At 41.5% G+C, this 21078-nt stretch overlaps 1 protein-coding gene across 2 annotated transcripts; it reads left to right on the forward strand.

The window, feature by feature from the left end:
- The first annotated feature begins 3933 nt into the window (after positions 1-3933).
- On the forward strand, positions 3934-20645 carry LOC126307850 (sterile alpha motif domain-containing protein 5-like). 2 transcript variants are annotated; one of them, XM_049992085.1, is made up of 2 exons: positions 3934-4497; positions 19081-20645. In XM_049992085.1, exons 1-2 carry the CDS (start codon positions 3985-3987, stop codon positions 19120-19122), a joined length of 555 nt encoding a protein of 184 aa, XP_049848042.1. In that variant the 5' UTR covers positions 3934-3984; the 3' UTR covers positions 19123-20645. The 2 variants fall into 2 exon arrangements, with proteins under 2 accessions (XP_049848042.1, XP_049848041.1); XM_049992084.1 differs by having other exon boundaries at positions 3974-4530.
- The last annotated feature ends 433 nt before the right edge of the window (positions 20646-21078 follow it).

Below are 21078 nucleotides of genomic sequence, written 5' to 3' on the forward strand. Positions count from 1 at the left end.
AAGGAAAACGCCAAATGCAAATAAAGTTTCATTTAATGCTTAATCAGAAGCGTAGTACATAAGTCGTTCCAGTATTATACAGAAGGGAAGGGGGATAAATAACCACAGCATATGGAGCCGTGTGACGAATTTGGTTTTAAGGGATATTGACAACACATGTATATAATAGTAGTAGTGATGAGAAACATTCTTTAACCATTGTAAGACTTTACCTGTAATACATTAGAGAGTCAGCTATTAAATATATATTTTTCTCAAAATATAGAAAAAATCTTCACATTATCAAGATAAGTGACTGCTAAACTAAATATGTACTTGCATATGTACAAACTTACAAACAAGGAATGTATACCTTGGGCTACAGGTGACTTATCTAATATATCAATACGTGATGGTAATGTACGTAATAGAATTGGCAATAAACAGTTTTAAGTAAAGTTAAAGACTCAGTAATTCTATGTTTAACTATTATTATATCTGACACGGACTTCTGGTCAATAAGATGCCTTCACCTGTTCTTACACCCATGATGAGGCTCTCATTTTAATGAGCAACAGGTCATAGATTTATTTTTTACTTAAAATTGTGTGTTGACCAACGCTACTATGTAGGCATCCATAATGTATTCCATACTGTATTGATATATTAGATCAGTCACCTTTAGTCTGAAGTCTACATTCGAATTTAATGTTTTTAAGTCTGTACTTATGCAAGTACGTATTTTGTCTAGCAATCACTTGTCTTGATTATGTGAAGATTTTTTCTATGTCTCTTAAAATATATACTTAATGGCTGAAGCCCTAACACCTTTTAGCTAAAGTTCTGCATGGTTAAAGAATGTTACTCATCATTACCACTGTTATATACATGGGTTGTCAATATTCTTTAAAGCCAAATTTGGGCGCATGGTGTGTTGTGCTGCGGTTTCGGTTATTTACCCCCAACCCCCCTCCTGTTTGATACTTGAATTACTGATATACTAGGCTTATCATGAAGTCGATATTCGACACTAATTGCTCACACTATAACTTAGATACATATGAATTTGAGTAACTTTTCAACTCATTTCTGACGATTATTGTAGCTTGTTTCAATGTTACAGAAGCGATTTCCATTACGTTTATGGCATATATACATTTCATCAGCTCTATGCAATGAATATGATACTGTGTAACATTAGCATTTTATACTGTTTTATACCTTTTATTGTAACATCGATGTTTGGAGATAGCAACTTTGTTTTCTGTTTACATATGAAACTGTACCAATGATGTTCATTAAATATAGTTCAGTCCTCTACATTAACAAGTAACTTGTCATTGAGATATTGTTATACCAGATGACGAAAATACTTTTTAAAGATGTTTGACCTGCTCCTCAAAATTTTGTGCAGTGTAATGCTTATAGTCCTGAACTTCTCTTGTACTGCTCCATGTTCACTTAGCATTAGTATGTCAGTTTCTAAGAATCCTGTTTCTTATACTGATATTCATGACAGGCTCTACACATTATTTAAGTGATTACAAACGTAATGTGGTGGCTTAAACCATTTTAACCCTGTAAGTATTCAACTATATTTTGCCTCTTTGTAAAAGACTTGCAACATTTCCTGTATACTACATGTAATTATTTGTATCTTCGGATAGCATCTGTGAAGATGGCCCATGACTGAAACCAGTTAATATTTGGATTTAAAACAAAAGCAGCTGATGGTCAAACATGCATTTTATACGTTGCTTGATGGCTGTTTATAACCACCTTCCAGAAACGTTTTACTCATTCTGGGTACGACTTGCTATGGGCAACAGATGGTTCCTGCTACTTGGTACTTATTGGGTCGGGATATGTGGGGTAGGGGGGGGGGGATACTTGAGTTGATGCTACTTTCCGATGCACATTCTTATGCTACAATCTACGAGAATGAGCGCGTGACTGTATGGTTTGACTCCAATGTTTTCATGTCTGTTAATGTACCTTCAGCCGCGTCCAGACTTAACTTCCACTGTTCAGAGGGATAGATCTCGTTTCATGCTATGGTACAATATCAGTATTTCACTTGCTATTTGTGAGGTTAGCGTGTGGGCTTCAACACGATGACATTATTTTGATATTTTTTAAAGTAGTCTGATGTTCAAAAATGGTTGAAATGGCTCTGAGCACTATGCGACATAATTTCTGAGGTCATCAGTCTCCTAGAGCTTAGAAATAACTAAACCTCACTAAGCTAAGGACTTCATACACATCCATGCGCGAGGCAGGATTCGAACCTGCGATCGTAGAGTTCGCTCGGCTGCAGACTGTAGCGCCTAGAACCGCACGGCCACGCCGGCCGGCGGTCTGGTGTGTATGGAGTTTTATTTTCTTCTAGTTTTCATATATCGTGGACGTCATGGGAAAAATGAATATTCATTCTTTGTCGTTGGTCACTGATTTGCTCGTGAATAGTCAGGAATTTCGTTATAGGACTCTCGATTTTTTTTCTTGCTCCATTCATTTATGAAATCCTCAGAATGTGTAGATGATAGAAGTGCTCTTACATTCATTTTTGCGACAGTACTTGATTTGTGCATGACCTTTGAAGTGCATTTTGCATTTAGCAGATTATCAGTGAAAGTGAAAGCAACTGCTATCATCATGAACGTCCCGAATTCTTTCGGTGCCTTTAGTTTGTAAGGTGAGACTGCTTTGCGGAAAGTACGTGACTTCCTACTGTTCACAAAAACGTTCGATGTAACTGTTATATTCCATGTCTTTTGTGGATGGACACTATGTTCATGGTATGAGGCTGTACATCCTCACTGTACGTGACCTGCCTTCTCAATCATGCCAGTTCAGTACCATGTATAATTCTGCCCTTAGTCGTTCATGCGTCTATTCTCACCCCGTTTCTTTCTCGCTGCATGGTGAAAGTATCTCCTAAATGTACACCTGCATCTACACTCCGGTTGGTCCCAGGGGACGTTCGAGTCCTCCCTCGGGCATGTGTGTGTGTGTGTGTGTGTGTGTGTGTGTGTGTGTGTGCTTAGGATAATTTAGGTTAAGTAGTGTGTAAGCTCAGGGACTGATGACGTTAGCAGTTAAGTCCCATAAGATTTCACAAACATTTCCAAATTTTTTGAACATCTACACTCCGCAAGCTACGTTACGGTATGTAGCAGAGAGTGCTTTATGTACCAATGGCACATCGCTCTCTTCCTGTTCCAGTCACATATGCTTTGCGGGAAGAATGATTGCTGATGAGTCTCCGTGGGGGCTCGAATATAATTTTATCTTAGTTTTCTTTTAGCGAGATATACGTGGAAGCTTGATATTGGTTGGATCTTCTAGGAACGTACACTGTAGGAACTTTTAACAGGAGATCATTCTGTGACGTAGAACGTCTTCTACTGTCGAATATGGCCACTAAACAGTCATCATACGAAGTTAAGAATTATTTCTGGATCAATAGTCTGTAGAAAAGGAGCATGTTTTCAGGGCATTTTACTGGAGTCACATTTTTCGTGTATTCGAAATTCAAAGGTAGCTGAGGAGGTTTTCAAGTTCTTCAAGGAATCCTCTGCCAAACACTGCTTGTGTAAGTATAGAACTTTGATATAAATTTTATTGTTATAATTTCACCTTAAATTGCAGAGTAGTCACGACGTATTATACTTTGTGCCAAGAATAAATTGTTCTTTCCTTAGGCAGCCGGAAGACGGGTTTTCAGTGCTACATGTGCCACCCACTTCATGATGAACAATAGCCGCTACTGCAAGTCGCGTGACTTCTGAAAGTGGAAGCCGGGCAGTGCTACAATGACAGCAGAGGAGGACGCAGATGAAGCGCGCCGCTTTCTTCGACGGAGCGCCAGGGGCAGCGGCGGCGGCACGCGGGGGGTGGGGGCGGCGCCGGGCGACAGTGCTGCTGCCCGCGGCGACGCTAGCAATCAGCGGCGCGCCGGCCGCCCGGGGCCAATATGTCGCGCGGCAGTGGCGCGCCGCGCTCATGGCGGGCAACATCGTCGAGGCGTGGCTGCGCTCGCTGCACCTCGGCCAGTACGCCGAGTCCTTCCTGGACAACGGCTACGACGACCTGGAGATCTGCAAGCAGGTGGGCGACCCCGACCTGGACGCGATCGGCGTGCTGGAGCCGGGGCACCGCGCGCTGCTGCTGCGCTCGGTGCGCCGGCTGCGCGAGCACGGCGCCGCCTCCGTCTACTTCACGCTGGAGGAGGGCGCCGCGGCGCTCAGGCACGACGCCTGCGGCTGCGACAAGCCGCGCGGTGCGGCCGGCGCGCCGTCGGCGCCGCCGCAGCCCCCGGAAGACGCCGCTGCCGGCGCGTCCGCCTGCGCCGACGACTACGAGGACGGCCGCGCCGAGCTGGTGCGCGTGCCCAGGCACCACTTCCGGCACGTGGCCCTCAACGGCAGCCACCAGCCGCACCACCACCACCACCAGCACCAGCAGCAGCAGTTCCAGCGCGCCGTCTGCCTCGGGGGACAGCACGTCCCCACATCGGTGAGTCCTGCGGCCGTCGCCGTCTACAGCAAGGTACTGCCAGCTCGGCGGCGTCACCACTGCTCTGCGGGTAGCGCTACTACTCTAACCGTTCCAGTGCCTTTCTTGTACGCTTGCTACACAATCGCTCAAAGCTATACCTGCTCCGTGCTTATAGTTAGGCTTTTAAAATAAGACAGATGGGCTCTCTAATCTGGTTAGTAGGACATTTTTTTCTGAAACCTTGTGGCGATTCAACTGCTACGGTTATCAGAACTTAACTCAGAACCTCTTAAAACAACATAAAGGACCTGACACCCTCCTTAGGATTTCGTTTGTACAAACCGAAATCAAACGGTGTTTCACAAGTTTTTAGTTTTGGTTTGATAATGGCAGTAGTCGAAACAAAGTTGTAAATAAAAAAATACATTAAGCGATGTAGATCGATTCATTCAAAGATGCCCACAATGATCGCAGACCCATTCAGGACAATTATTTCCTTTATTAATGAGATTAGTTTATGAAATCTTAATCTATTGGAACCATAAATCGTATACTTTTTTTACGGACATTGCACTAAGCAGTCTCTTGGAAAAGATGATATCAATAACTGTCATGTTTAATTAATTCTTTTAATGACAATTTTATTCGGGTATTCTACACAGTGTATATTACGCTCATCATACACTTCTTGTAAAAACACAGTTAATATAGAAAACTATTCTTAGAATTACCTGTAATCAAAATACTGCAAAATATGACATACACCAAAATGCGCTGTTTACAGTAGTTCTTGAAAACTAAAACAAAAAAGACAAATGACAATCAAGTAGACGTAAGCATGTGGCACTGCCAGCATTGGACATGAGCGGAATGATTCGCGGGGGAGAAAAGGAGCCCACAAGAACACAAATCAATCCTTAGTAAAATGACAGAAAGCCTCAGGTGTCTTTCATAATAATTTCGCTTAGGGTGCTTACAAATAAAATAAAAGTATGTAGTTAGATTATCAAAATAACTATTTTGAGGCTGACTGTAAGAACATTAATATTCCAGAAAACATCTAAACAGGCGATTAAGCAATGTTATATGGCATTCCTTTTTTATTAATACCTCCGAAGATTCAGCTCTAGTGATAATGTACAATACATTTTCTTTTAATTTCTTACATCTATGAGTTACCACAAATGTGTTCCGTTTTCTGTCTGTGTAATAAATAGCTACATAGTTTATCTTATATTGTGTCATAATATTTTACCATAATGTTGTGGCAAGGTAAACATAAGTTATCACTACCGCGATACAAAACCATTGTAAATTTTAAAACAAACTTTAAAATTTGAGTCGATCTAAACCTTAACGAAGACACGCGGGTGCACTAGAAAGTAGAACCTCCGAATTTTTTGGAAAAATTCTTAAAGCATTTTAAATAAGATAAGTATTATTTAAATTCTAAATCTTTTTTTAATGGGTATATATTTTATATTTCAACATAGTCATCCTGTAAACAAACATTTTTCTATCAGAGAAATAGCCGTTTATCGTTATAGTCGATGTAGAATCTTTGACTACATTGACGGAGCCATAACCTCAGATTTGCTTGCATCGCTTCATCATTATCAAAGTGAATTTCTCGAAAACATTCCTTAAGTTTTAGAAACAGAGGAAAATCGGATGGTGCCGAGTCGGGACTGTATGGAGGATAATCGATGACAGCGAACCCAAGACGTCGGATTGTAACAGAAGCTGTAGTGCTACTGTGTGGTCTGGCGTTGTCATATTGAAAGAGAGAGTGCTCCGTGAGTGGGCGAACTCTTCAAATTCAAAACTGAGTTACTGTACACTGTTTCTCACGCACCGACAAAGTTAATTCACACACCGTCATGTTATAAACTTCGGAGTCCTCAAGCGGAAGTGGGCTGCTAATATGCAGTCATGAAAAATGAAAGTTGTAGAATTGTAATAACGTTTCTATTATTTAAATAGCTTTAAGAGTTTTCACTTAAAAAATACGGAGGCATTACTTTCCAGCACGCCCTTGCACTTTGCTAGGAAGGTGAGTATCTATTGCACAGCACTGCAGTACCACTGGCTCGTGATTTTGACAGGACTTACAGTGACTTCATACACATCACACAATGTGCAGTGCATTAATGGAGTATCTCCTCATGACGTACACATACACTTACATCGGATTTTCCTACCCTACGATATTACCATCTACGTACGTAGTAAATCAAGTTATGATATCGTACAAAAAAGGAGTCATAGTTCGTGTTATTCTTCTGGCAGAGTCATCCGACAACGATTTTGTCCCATTAATGTGAGACTGAGCCGTACGTGAATGATTGTTCATCATTACTGAGAGTTCCTACAGATAAAGACTATGGTCAGGTAGACTCACAGTTGTGCAGAATCACTGCTTCACGGTAGATGTTAAAATGTAAGATGATCCGCTATAGAGCCTAACCTCCATTTACATCTACGTATTTATAGGGTGGTTTTTTCATTTCCCACCACAATAACCCTGTTATACATACATACAGTACTTCCATGTTGCTCTTTCTTTCTCTGCTCTCGGCACCTTTTCCCTTATTCCCTCTCTCCTTTTCCCATTTCTTTATCGAAACATCTACACAAACAAAGTACACACACACAGACACACACACACACACACACACACACACACACACACACACACGAGCGCGCGCGCGCACGCGAGCACTCTCTCCCCCCTCTCCTTTTCTCTCTCTCTCTCTCTCTCTCTCTCTCTCTCTCTCTCTCCATCCCTCTCTCTCTCTCTCTCACACACACACACACACACACACACAAACAAACAACTACGTTCGTCATCTACACAATCACGATCATCATACCCGATAGTTCCTCGAATTTCTGTCTAGGTATTTTCCTTGACGATGGGATTTGGTGCTGAATAACTCCCTCCAATCGCTTATGTTACCCAAAGACTGTGACCAAGCCGAACTATCCATTGTATTTGTTCTCGCTCCCCGACCCCCCGGAAGCTTGTCCGTACAATCATAGGATGGTCTCAGTGGTGTGTGAAGGAGTGAAACCAGCAGCGATCCGATGCTTTCAAGAGTTATGAATTGTGACAAGTTGCTGTACAGGATGCGTGCCGTACAAAGTCAAGGATCCAAATTCAAGGTATAGGGTTGGATACGAGTGTTGAGTTGGCATAACGTCTCAGTTACATTTGCGGTGCGGCGACGTATATTATCATGAAGCAGCAGCACCCCTTGTCACTCCGTTCCACAACGGTGGCTTTCGACAGACTTACTACCCCATACGCATTCTCTTTTCTCTAAAGAGTTTTGACATATTTGGTTCACGTTTTCAGCGTCGGAAAGACAAGAACGCTACACTAATCTCTTGCCTACATGTCGCCGCTTCTATACCAGCGTCTCGTGCTAGGTACCACATACGTTACAGAAACGCACTCAAACTGAAACTCATTTCATTATCATTCATAAGAAGGCCGATATTGGACTGAGCAAAGGTTGGGAATTTGTACGGGTGCTGATAACCGCTCAGTTGAGTGCCCAGCAAACCAATCATCATGATCATCATCAAACTGAAAGGTATTGATCGCCCCTTATATTTGACACTTTATGTGATATTGCTTTAACTGTTAATAAAGGAACTTTACATCCACTGAAGTATATATCTGTATCTAGTGCGTTACCAGTCTAAATGCTTAGTGCCCTATTTTTGAGCGGAGTGTACTTGCCATTAACATGGTTTTCACCACTGCTAAATCATTATTTTGCGTGAACAATTCCAAGTCACACTATGGTTTGTAACATGCAGAGTTATACTGATAAGCCAAACCATTCCGACCGCCAGGATGATGGCTTATTGGTCCATCTTTGGAATGCAGTACAGCAACGATTCTAGGTCGTGTGAGCTCGACAAGCTCTTGGTAAGTTTGCAGTGGTATATGACACGAACTGTATACCCGAAAGTCACACATATTCCGTAAATTATGAGCCGATGGTTTGTGTGCAAGGTGCTAGCGTCCGACTACGTCCCACATTTGTCTGAGAAATTCAGTGCAGGCGAATATGGTGACCAAGACATGGATATGAAGACATTATCATGCTCCTCAAACATCTGTAACACGATTCTGACCTTGTGACACGGGCAGGTATCCTGCTGCAAAATACAGTCCCTTCCGGGAGAAACATCAAGCATAAAGGGATGCATGATAGTAACATGCGAAGGGCTGAATATCTTCCCCGTTTCTGAAATGCTCGTTTCCAGACGCCGGGCCCCAATAAAGTGCCATAAGTCGCTTATGTCAGTCGATTTTCTCCATTTAGAGTCCGTGCCGTCGCTAGAACGTTACTCCGTCCGCCTGTGTTCCACGTACATACTTCCCTTACCGTGATACGTTCCCGCAGCCTGATGACACTCAATTTCAAGGTGGACACTGGACGTGGTGAATTGATGCGTCAGTGAAAACTCATTGCGGCAGTGTGGAGTTGTAACTATTTTTTGGTGTTGATGACTGGTTTACTTCTTGCCCTGGGACATGTACAGAGGTGACAGAGGTCATGAGACGGCGATATGCACTATGCAGATGGCGGTAGTGTCGCTTGCACAAAATATAAGAGGACATGCATCGGCGGAGTTGGCATTGGTACTCAGATGATTCATGTGAAAATGTTTCCGACTTGATTATGGCCACACGACGGGAACTAACAGAATTTGAGAGGTGAATTGTAGTTGGAGCTAGAGGAATAAAATATTTCATGTCGGATATAGTTATAGAATTCAGCATTCATATGTCCACAATATCAAAAGTCTGCAAAGAATACCAAATCTCAGGCGTTATCTCTCACCATGGGCAACGCAGTGGGCAACGGGCGTCCACTTAACGACTGGGAGCAGCGGCGTTTCCGTAGAGCTGTCAGGGCAACGCTGAGTGTAATAACAGCGGAAATAAATGTGGAACGTACGAGGAACCTATAGTAGCACACTGCGGCGAAATTTGGCGTTAATGGGATATGTGAGCAGACGACCGACGCTTGTGCTTTTGCTAACAGCACTACATTGCCTGCAGCTCCTTTCTGGCCTCGTACCCATATTGGTTGAGCCCTAGACGATTGGAAAACCGTGGCCTGGTCAGATGAGTCCCAGTTTCGGTTGGTAAGAGCAGAGTTCGGGGCAGACTTCACGAACCTATGGAGCCAGGTTGTCAACAAGGCACTGTGCAAGCTGGTGGTGGTTCCATAATGGTGTGGGCTGAGTTTTCATGGAATGGACTGAGTCCTCTGCTCCAACTGAACATGTTTGGCCACTGTTTGAGACCATTTGCAGCCGATAATTGACTTCATGTTTCTAAACAACGATAGAAATTTTATGGATGACAGTGCGCCATGTCACTGCATCACGATTGTTCATGACTGATTTGGAGAACATACTGGACAATTCGAGCGAATGATCTGATCACCTGTCGAACATTTATGAAACATAATCGAGAGGTCAGTTCCTACACAAAATCCTGCACTGCAAAACTTTCGCATTTATGGATGGCTATAGAGGCACCATGGCTTAATATTTCTGCGGTGGACTTCCAATGACTTGTGGTGCCCATGCCATGTCGAGTTTGTGAACTACACCGGAAAGAAGCAGGTCCGACAATATATTAGGAATTATACCATGACTTTTGTCACGTCAGCGCACAGCATTAAGTTGTTCACTTACCATTATGCCCCTTATTTTGAAAAGGATGATTAAACCTAGAATGAACAGTGTGCCTCAGTAGAGAACGATACGACAGCACACGACCAGAAGGCTCTATCGTATCGAATAAAGGACTGGTCTTATCTAGTTCTTGTGCGCCCCCGGTAGCTGAGTGGTCAGCGGACGGAGTTCCAATCCTAAGGGACCGGATTCGATTTCCGGCTGGGTCGGAGAGATTCTCCGCGCAGGGACTGGGTGTTGAGTTGTCCTAATCATCATCATTTCATCCCCATCGACGCGCAAATCGCCGAAGTGGCTTCCAATCCAAAGACTTGCATCCGGCGAACGGTCTACCCGACGGGAGGCCCTAGTCACACGACATTTACATCAGCTTCTTGAACAAATACTTTATTTCATTTGCTGCTACCTAATTTTTCTCCCTTGAGCTTCATCAAGTGACAAAACTGTTATGATTACAGTTCGTATTGATCTACACGGCACTATGGAAAAAGCAACATATAATGGCATTCCTAATAAGAATATGGACAACGTGATATCGATTGTTACCTAGCAGTGGGTTATATTTTCACAGATGTGCAGACTGATTTCATTTTAGTATTGTGATTCGTTTTGCAAGCCGCCGCACACAACGGCGCCCACGTTGATACCATGTTGTCTTTCGGAGAGTAGCCTTCTGCTACAGTTACATCCTGTCGTTTAGTGAAAAAATTGGGAACCTCCCGAGTGTCGGGCTATATTTATGGTTTGATTCTTCCGATAGTACAAGTCATCTTTAAGGAAACAAAACCAACGTCCGTATAGGTAATTTCAGGAGAACAGCAAGGAAGTGTGACAGATTCGTTTCTTTTTCAATATAGGTGATGATTCAAAAGTCATGCGCCACAGCGTAAAGTCTACATTGGCGATTCAGTAGTCTTTATTCAGTCATACGACAGGTACAATCATTAGAAGCAAAATTTCTAGTAAACACGACCTCTAAAATGAATTCCTTAAGAACTACACGGCCCAGTCACATTAATGTGACAAGTTGTCAAAAGCCTGAACAACCATCTCTTGCAGCGCGGATATGCAGGAAGAGGATAACGTCTTAGACCTCCTGGCGACAGACAGACCTGAACTTATTGAATCAGTTAACGCAGAGGAAGGTATCAGTGATAATAAGGCTACGATAGCATCTGTGACGACGGGTCTGACAATGAATGTTAAGAAAGGTAGGAAGATATTTTTGTTTAGCAACAGTGACAGGGTATAGATATCCGAGTATCTGAGGAGACAGTATAAAATATTTGGTGATGAGGACGAAGATGTTGAAAAAAATGGAAAAAAATTGAAAATAGTCGTGCAATGTGCCATAGACAATACGTTCCGAGGAAGGTATTAGGGGATGGTAAAGACCTACCTGGTTTCATAATCGTGTTAGAAATCTGCTACTTAAGCAAAGGGAACTTCTTCTCAGATTCAAGAGCAGTAGAAATCTATCTGACAAACAAAAGCTGAACGAATCGAAAATGAGCGTAAGGAAAGCAATGAGAGAAGCGTTCAATTACTTTGAAAGAAAAACCTTGGCAATCGATCTGAGTAAAAACCCTAAGAGGTTTTGGTCGCATGTAAAATCGGTAAATGGGCCAAAATCATATATTCATTCACTTGGTGGCCATAATGGCACCGAAAATGGAAGATAACAGAGAAAAGGCCCGACATACTGAATTCAGTCTTCCAAAATTGTTTCACAACGGAAGATCGAAACACGGTCCCTCCTCTTTAAACGTCATACGAACGTCGAAATGGCAGATATTGTGATAATCGACCGCGGAGTAGAAAAACAACTACAATCGATTAGTAGTTGAAAGGCGTCACGATCGGGTGAGATACCTAGAAAATTCTAAAAATTATGCGAAAAAAGTTGCTCTCCTTCTAGCAGTAATTTACCGTAGGTCGCTTGGCCGGCATGGTAACCGAGCGATTCTAGGCGCTCCAGTCAGGAACCACGCTGCTACTACAGTCGCAAGTTTGAATCCTGACTCGAGCATGGATGTGGGTGATTTACGTAGGTTTAAGTAGTTCTAAGTCTGGGGGACTGATGACCTCAGATGTCGAGTCCCATAGTGTTCAAAGCCATTTTAACCATTTGTGGATCGCTTGACTAACAAAGGGTAGCTAGCGACTGGAAGAAAGTGCACGTTATTCCTGTTTTTAAGAAGGGCCGTAGAGTAGATGCACAAAATTACAGACCTATATCGTTGACGTCAGTCTGTTGAAGAGTTATGGAACCTGTCTTAAGCTCAAGAATTCCGACGTTCTTGGAGAAGGGAACATCCTCTACAAAAATTAACATGGATTCCGTAAACAGAGAGTCTGCGGAAATTCAGCTCGCTCTGTTCCTAAATGAGATCGACAGCGCCGTAGACAATGGCGCTCAGGTTGATGCCGTCTTCCTTGACTCCAGGAAGGCATTTGACATCGTACAGCACTGCCTTTTAGTGAAAAAATACGAGCTTATCGAGTATCGGAGGAGATTTGCGACTGGATTCAAGACATTCTTGCAGACATAACTCAACACGTCGCTCTTAAAGGAATGAAATCAACGGATGTAAGGGTAATTTCCGGACTACCCCGAGGAAGCGTGATAGTAGCTCTGCTGTTTGCAGTATATGTAAGTGACGTAATAGAAAGCACGGATGCTCTCTAAGCCTGTTCGCAGATGATGTGGTTATCTATAATAAAGTAGCAACCCCAGAAGATAGCAACGGCTTTCAGGATGACCTCCAGAGAATCGATGAATGGTGCAGGCTCTGGCAGTTGACCCTGAAAGTAAATGAATGTAACATATTGCGCATACATGGGAAAAGAAATCTGCTACTGTATAGCTGCACTACTGATGACAAACCGCAGGAAACAGGAGTAATTATCCAGAGCGACCTTAAATAGAATGACCACAAAAACAAATTCTGTGAAAATTAGGTGACAGACACAGACTCATAGGAAGAATCTTGAGGAAAAGTAGCTCATCCATGAAGGATGTGACTTATAAGGCGCTTGTTCGACCGAATCTTGAGTTTTGTTCATCTGTCTGGGATCCTTACCAGATAGGACTGATAGAAGAGACAGAGAGAATCCCGAAGAGCGGGACATTCCATCACGGGATCGTTTAGTCGGTACGAGAGCGTTACAGAGATGCTGAACAAACTCAATTGGCAGTCGTTGCAAAAGGAGCGTTGTGCATTACGGAGAGATTTAGTACTGGAGTTTTGAGAGAACACTTTCCTGGAAGAGTCGGGCAACGTACTACTTCGTCCCACATCTGTCTCGCGCAATGACCATGAGAAAATGCTAGAAGTTAGATCCAATACAGAGGCTTACTGGCAAAAACCATGAGCAGAAAATTCGAAAAATTGGATCCTATAGTGAGGCTTACTGACAATCATTATTGTGAATCACTATTCGCGAGTGGAACAAGCTTGAAGGGCTCAGTTAGTGATACAAAAAGTACCCTCTGCCACACATCATTATGTGTCTTGCGGAATATGATGTAGATGTAGATGAAGAGAATCAATAACCTTCTGGGAGATAAGGACAGGCATGTGGAGCAATGCTGACTCCATTCCAGTGGCCATCTGCACTAGGTTTTGTCGGTCGAGGATTCTTGGTACGAACAGTCCGAGCAATGGGATCCCAGAGATTCTCGATATGACATAAATCTGAGGCGTTTGGTGCGCAACGGAGTATCATACACGTATCCTGGTGCTCTTCGAACCACGCACGTACAGTCCAAGCTGTGTGACATGTTGCAGTGCCCTGCTGCTGGAAGACACCGTGCCGAGAAGAAACAAACTGCATAAACGGGGTGGCCTTGGTTCCCAAGTATAGATGATTACTTGAATGACTCGTTGCGCCTTCCAAAATAACGGGATCAACGAGGAAATGCCGCAATAACATTCCCCATACCATAGTGCTCCGTCTTTCGGCCTGGACCGTTCCGACTGTTGCACAGCAGTATACTGCAATGGTCTTCTCTCCACTGGAATATAACACATAATTCATCCCAAAAGCTCACCTATCGCCTTTCAGTGGACGTCCATTTGCGGTACTGGCATGCAAATTCCAACCTTTGTCGCCGATGAAAAGCAGTCAGCGTGCGTGGATGAACAAGGCTCATGCTACGGAGGTCTTCACGCAACGTTTGCTGAACGGTCGTTGAAGAGACACTGTTGGTAGCCCTATGGTTCACCTGGGCTGTCAGCCGCTTAGCAGTTGCACGTCTGTTCGCCCACACACTTCTCCGCAGCAGTCGTTTCTGTCATGTATAGCCCGTGGAGCACCACAGCTGCTTTGGCGCCAGTTTCAGACAGCGCCATGTGCTTTAACCATGGTGGTACGCTAGAAGTTTACAAACTTAGCCGTTTCGGAAATTCTTCCACCCTTCGCCCGATAGCCAATGATATGAACCTTTAAATCCCAGATAAATCGCTCCGTTTCCACACTGCGACACCAACTGCGCAGTTTCTGCGTTACCACGCTCACTTTACATACTTTCCATTGCTAGCGCTGCCACTTGCCGTCTGTATCTGGTTATTGCACGCTGACGTTGAACGTAAGCTTTGGTGACTGGATTCTGTATGTGCCCTTACTCTCCGTCGATACTGTGAAACAAATCTCTTCTACTGGAAACACTTGGCTTTATTAATTTTCAGACAAGATATTATTGACCAAAGCAGGAAAAAATTGTGCAGTCAACATAGGCTCCAAAACGCATATCGTCACAGCTATGAATACCTGTTCGTACGCATTTTAGAGTCCATGGCTGATAGTCCATCATGTGATCGTTTCTGTCGTAGTCATGAATATGACTTTGTCCTATGGGCCAAGACGAATCATCAACTCAGATTTTTGTCCTCGGAGATATGGCTGTTAAATAAGTATGTATGTTAGTGGTCTGGTGGATTCTTTTCTAAACTCAGTGAGCCTATTTGCAAACAGTGCTCTTGTCTATAGGAAGGTTGCAACACTAGAAGTTTCAGCGAAATCCAGGGAGGCCTGCAGATTTACTGAGCGACTGACAGTAGGAAGTGAACATAAATAAATGTAACCTTTTGTACGTACATAGGCGAAGGAAAACCCTACTGCTCGATTAGCACTACTGGCGCAAATCACTATAAACAGTAGCAATCGTTAACACCTAGGACCACCCGTCCGAAACGGCTTGAAGTGTAATGACAACATAAGGCATATAGTAGAACAAGCAGATACCAGGTCGAGATTCATCGAGAGAATATTAAAGAAGTTTATTTAATTCATCCACGAAACAAGTGCTTTAAAAACACTTGTTCAACCGAGTCTTTAACACTAATGACTTGTCTTCGACTGTTAATAGGCTGTTTTAATAGCAGAGATACAAAAGATCCAACGAAGAGTGGCGCGTTTCGCCACACGATCTTGCATGTGGCGTGAGAGTTTTATGGAAATTTTCAAGAATCTCCAGTGGCAGAAACATCAAGAAAGGCGTGGTGCATCACGGAGACGTTTACTTTCGTAGTTCCTGGAATATGCGTTCCTGGAAGACTGGGGAAACGTGTTACTTCCTCCCACGTACCGCTCCAGAAATGACCACAACGAGAAAATCGGGGAAATTAAAGGTAGTACAGAGATTTAGAGAATCATTCTTCCCACTCTCCATTCGTGTACTGAATAATGAAGAGGTCGAAACACATTATTATCAGAAGTACCCTCTGCCACACGTCAAAAAGGAGCTGGTCTCGACGGCCGGTCTATCACTAAAGTTAAAATTACGTTGATTTGCTTCTGGAAGAGGAGCGCCGTAAGCAAAACATAACTTCTTCTTTTTCCAAAATATGTTTCACTGAAGTTTCAGCATCATCTGCGGCAGAACTGCAAATCAGTTTCTATAGGGCAAATTAGCAGAAACTTTCATACCAAATATACAGAGCTCATAAGGGTGCTAAAAAGTAATAGTGGTCATCCTACATTTGCTGAACACTTTGTGGACGTGAAATACTGACCAACAGCCATCAACATAGACATGTAAATTCTCAAATGCTGCAACAAGCCCTCACAAATATAATGACTGAGGAAAATACAGCTGAAGGATAACAAATAATAAATGAATACACAGCTTTCTGCCTTGGAATTCTGCTATCTGCCCTCACAGAACTGTCAAACAATACTAACCCATAAATGTACCAACCAATCGCCCCTCCCACAAACAGAAGATCAAATAACTAAACAATCGCCAAAAGCCTTCAGCTACTTAAACATACACACACACACATTATCTTTCACGTAAATTTAGTTAATGTTAGGCCTAACCGTAACATTCCTAGTCGTAAAATATCTTAGAAAAGAACTTTTCTACATTAAATCTGTATGATTGAAGACGAAAAACTGTGAAAGAAAGCAACTTCAATAGAAAACATGAAAACTAAGAAAAACTACAGCATGTGGTAGCAATGTATAGACACAAAACTTCGTCTGTTTTTCAGATTTGTAAATACCGTCTTCAAACACAAACTTATGTGTGAAAAACTAGTATTTTTCTTGTTTGAAGGCTAAAACTGCAGCGCGTGACGTCTCATCCAATGCTACGTGTCCGAAGTCTCGCTCAAGCCTGGTAATTATTGCCCTTAATTTCTCATCGACGTCTAAATTTTTAGATAATCTTACACTAGAGCCAACACAATAATTAAACTAATATGCTGGCCGCATAGACGTTTGAAAATCAATGCCATGATAAATTGCTTATATCTGATGAATGCACTCACTTCTAGCCATTGAAAAGATTAAAAAAGGGATTCAGCACACTGTCCAAGTTTCAGTATCGTCGAAAACAATGCTGGCCAGAGATATCACAAGAACGCAAGACTCGGCAACTTAATGAGAAAAGTACACTGCACCTACACTGTATAACGTAAATTTGTCAGTTAATATCATTGAATACTTTCAGTTAATGAAGTCACCGGCTATAAATGCCCACAAAACTCTTTCTTATTAATTAATTCTCATTTTTAAATAAATAACTTCCATTATAACTTGAAAATTTTAATTCTCTGTCCTGTCACATCCACAGATTTTCGCAGGTTGAAGCTTTGACCAGCAAAATCCAGTGTTTTCTCCCTTTACAGTGCTTTTCCACAGATCACAACTTTTCCAGTACAGTAACAGACATGAGTGCTCGCCAGAGCGGGACATAAGCACGGAACGAACAAGGTCAGAGAAAGAAACAAAAGCGTTACATTGCTTTTTCTAAGAGAAGGAAAATAAAAAAGTCACATCTTTAGCTTCCATAGCCTGTACGTTCTTAGGAATCTAGTTATTCCAATGCTCATATTATATATTAAATATTTGTTAAAGTACATGAACTATTTATTTTTAGTTTCGATTTAGAGCCGTATAAGAGAGTGGGAAATAGAAGACAATATAAAACTGTGTTTTGATGAAGTTGAACCCATTCAAAACACGGATAGAATAGCCTCAACCTAATGTCGATTAAATACTTCATTACGTTCTGTCAACTTCTCCTGCCTTACTTCCATATAAGGCATCATTTATCATTAACTTCGGACGATAGGAAAATATATGATTCATAATAAGTTGTAAATTAGCCCAAAATTTGTTTAAACGTGGATTCTCTACTACAATTTGCTGTTAAATGCTCGTGGAGAAGCAATGTAGGCAGCAATTCTTCGATGCTATGAAAATATTTCCTTTGGCAGAAGCTTGCTTTAAACCAATTTTTTCTGTTATTTCTTCCTTAATATGGGATTTCGCTTTGCCTGACATCTTGCAAAAATGAAAAGTGAAATATAAAAAGTCTCAAGCATCAAATCTCACAACTGTAAGTAGAATAGAAAAACAATATCCATATTTATCTGTTCATAACTGATTTGTATTTGAAAAGCTGAGAAAGTATTCAGATACCAAAATAATGCTGCTCACTACAGCTAGCAAAAAAATAGTGAAATACGTTAGGAAATAAATACATTATTAAAAACGTCCTACGTTCCGTATTAGGAAACTGAAACGTTCTAGAAGCCAATAAAGAAGTTCGTACCCGCGAAGAAAATAACACCAACCAGCCACTGGCGGTGATGCTACGTATTTATTTACACGAATAACGCAGTTACCCGTTTCGAATCGACAGTTTCATGTTGTACAGCTATTCACTTGTATGTTACAGTTCTTGTTGTTTACATTAGCTGTTGGCTGTTTTTTCCAACTGAAGTAAAAAACAACAAATGTAATATAAGCAAGAATAGCAGACTGAAGATGAAATTGACGGGTCGAAATCAGTAATGTCGTTATTTGTGTTAATAAATAGCATTATCAGCAGTATCTAGGTCTTCTATTACAGTTTTCACAAAGCCATGGCCTCAGAAATGTCAGTTTTGGACAAAATAGTATGGAGAAAATTCTTCCCAAGCGTCATTAATCCTCAAGTATCAAGTTTTGATTCTGAATATGTATACAGAAACAGAGCATTTCATTTGTAGCTAGTAAAATCATAGTCAATAGAAACCACTGCTTATACCTTGTAAATTTCGGAACCCCGGAGAGAAGTACAAACTGACAGAAAGTTCGAAGCCATCCACCACTGCATGTTTCAAAGACTTTCCCCGTAGTTGGGCATCTGCACCAAGTGTAGGGACATGCAACAGAGTACCGAAAACGCAGGAGCACTGAAAGCCCTTTATTTGGGAAAACAGACACTTAGAACGTTTTCCTTTTCCACTTTTCAGTTGTCAAAAACTGCTCATTTCCGTTGCTGCCAACAGAGAGAACCTAGCAGCAGCGAGACTTTTAGTTGCTAGCATGTCGCTCCGGCATTTAGAGAATAAGTGACTAACAAGGCTGTTGTTTCAGGAGAAGATGGTAGTCGTGTACCGCAGGAAGTCAAACCGCTAGTCACGGGCTTCTTGCCAGGCGAAGCCACACCCACAGGAGAAACCCGCCAACCCTTGACCAGGACACAACGACGATGCCGCACGACGCAGAAGAAACTCCACCTCCACTGGCTGTTCCTACTGACTCCTGCAAACAGTATCCTATGGTCTCTTGATCCAAGAGCAACACGTTCCTTGTTAAGTAACTACGTACTTGATATGGTACGCCAATTTTTAAAACATCTGTCCACGTTACGGGTTCCTGTAATCTCACTCATTCTTTTCCTTGCCAGGTTATCTTACTTAAAGATATACTTTTTTGAAATGTCTACTTTTACTGATCAGCAATAAACAAATTTTAAAAGAAGGTAAAATATCTAAGAAAAAGATAACTTGTCACTTAACTACACAAGCTGCCATTAACAAAGAAACTGTTTCTCGTACAATACCTCCAGTGACAGTATTTTATGAATAATGCTAGATTTATTGTAGATTTAGCAGATTTACGTGTCATACAATCATAAAAGTTCCAACTTTCTACTAATTATTTATACAATAAGAGTTTTAAGGAAGTATTAGGTTGTAAGTCCCGTTTAGATACCAGTTTCATCAACGGATATGAGTAGTGAATGTTGAAGTACAAACCTCGATTCATTTTAGAGCGAAGAGCTCAGATGACTGCAACATTTACTTCATATATTGACGTCTCTATACCAAATGACAATTTCTAACCGAAAACTTTTAATCATTTTGTACATCATATATTTATTGAGAAGAGATGAAGTCTTCATTCACCGAACGCTGAGATTCACATTGTCACGGACCTCTACTAATTACTCTCTTTCAAATCTGTTGTTAATCTTATTAATGTTAGTTTGGAAGTTAAGTGTTTGCCGTGAACCCCAAATACATTTGAGATTGTTGAGAGGTCCGTCGCTTTCATCTGGCTCTTCTCTTGACGTAGAAGTTCTTAGCCGGAGTTTTGTACTGTAATATGTTATTATACAAGGTAAGATACTACAACAAACACTGTAATTGTGGTCAGCAAATTGGATATGAGTTTATTAAAAGAGGGCAGTCGATCCATAAAACGGTACATGTTAACTGTATCTTCGAGTATCTTCCATATAATGCGGCAATAGATGAAACGAAATCCGCTAATAGGTGAAAACTAATTTTCATTGAAGAAATGTGTAAAAGATAGTTTCAGTTGGGTCCAGAGAATATTTTTGCTGAAAAACAAATGACTTAAGAAAACTCTTGTTCATCATGGTGTCTATTTTCTGTGTTAGTATGGTAATGAAAGTTCTCTGTGATAGATATTGGACGTAGGTGAGAGAAAAAACTGATGAATGTCACTACGATCTACAGCTGGAAGACGATGACGATATAACATGCAATAATTGTAACTAGTTCATAAAGTTTTGTACTTTTGAAAACCGATGTGTGATTTACTTGGTTATATTGCCTTGTATAATGTATTATGTGTAGTTGAAGAATTGTTGAAAATGGACTACAGTTTTCCAAATAAAAGAAAATTCTGAACCTTTGTAGTAACAATTACTCCGCTCCCATCACGTTCGTTCAGTGTCTCTGTTTTAAAGGAATACGAGTTTCGTTTAATTATGTAGTGTAAGTTAGGACTATGAACATGTTGCCTTTAAGAGTCTCCTCTTTCTCATTGCTAATACATTATAAGTGTATGTATAGTATATCAGTGAGCTCTGTGATAGGTTTGTAGAAAAGAGTACATCTATCATATTATAAAAATTAATTTAGCCCATAACATCTTAATAAAAGCTTATCACGGTAAACAAATCGGTATCCATGGTCCACATATCCATAATCGTATGTGCCATTTATATGGCATCACTTCATATACGCAGACGAAGAGCTGGGCAAGTGAGTTCTGTGAGACCTTTTAGGAACTCAGCTGAGGGAACTCTGAAAGATATTGCTAAGAAGTTCCCAAAGAAAC

This window comes from Schistocerca gregaria, chromosome 1 (genome assembly GCF_023897955.1).
Source record: "Schistocerca gregaria isolate iqSchGreg1 chromosome 1, iqSchGreg1.2, whole genome shotgun sequence".
NCBI classification, from domain to species: Eukaryota; Metazoa; Arthropoda; class Insecta; order Orthoptera; family Acrididae; genus Schistocerca; species Schistocerca gregaria.

Coding starts and splice junctions, on each gene's coding strand:
- LOC126307850 (XM_049992084.1), top strand. CDS start 3,985: ATGGCGGGCAACATCGTCGAGGCGTGGCTGCGCTCGCTGCACCTCGGC. Junction 4,531..19,080: donor CCGTCGCCGTCTACAGCAAG/GTACTGCCAGCT, acceptor CTGTTGTTTCAG/GAGAAGATGGTAGTCGTGTA.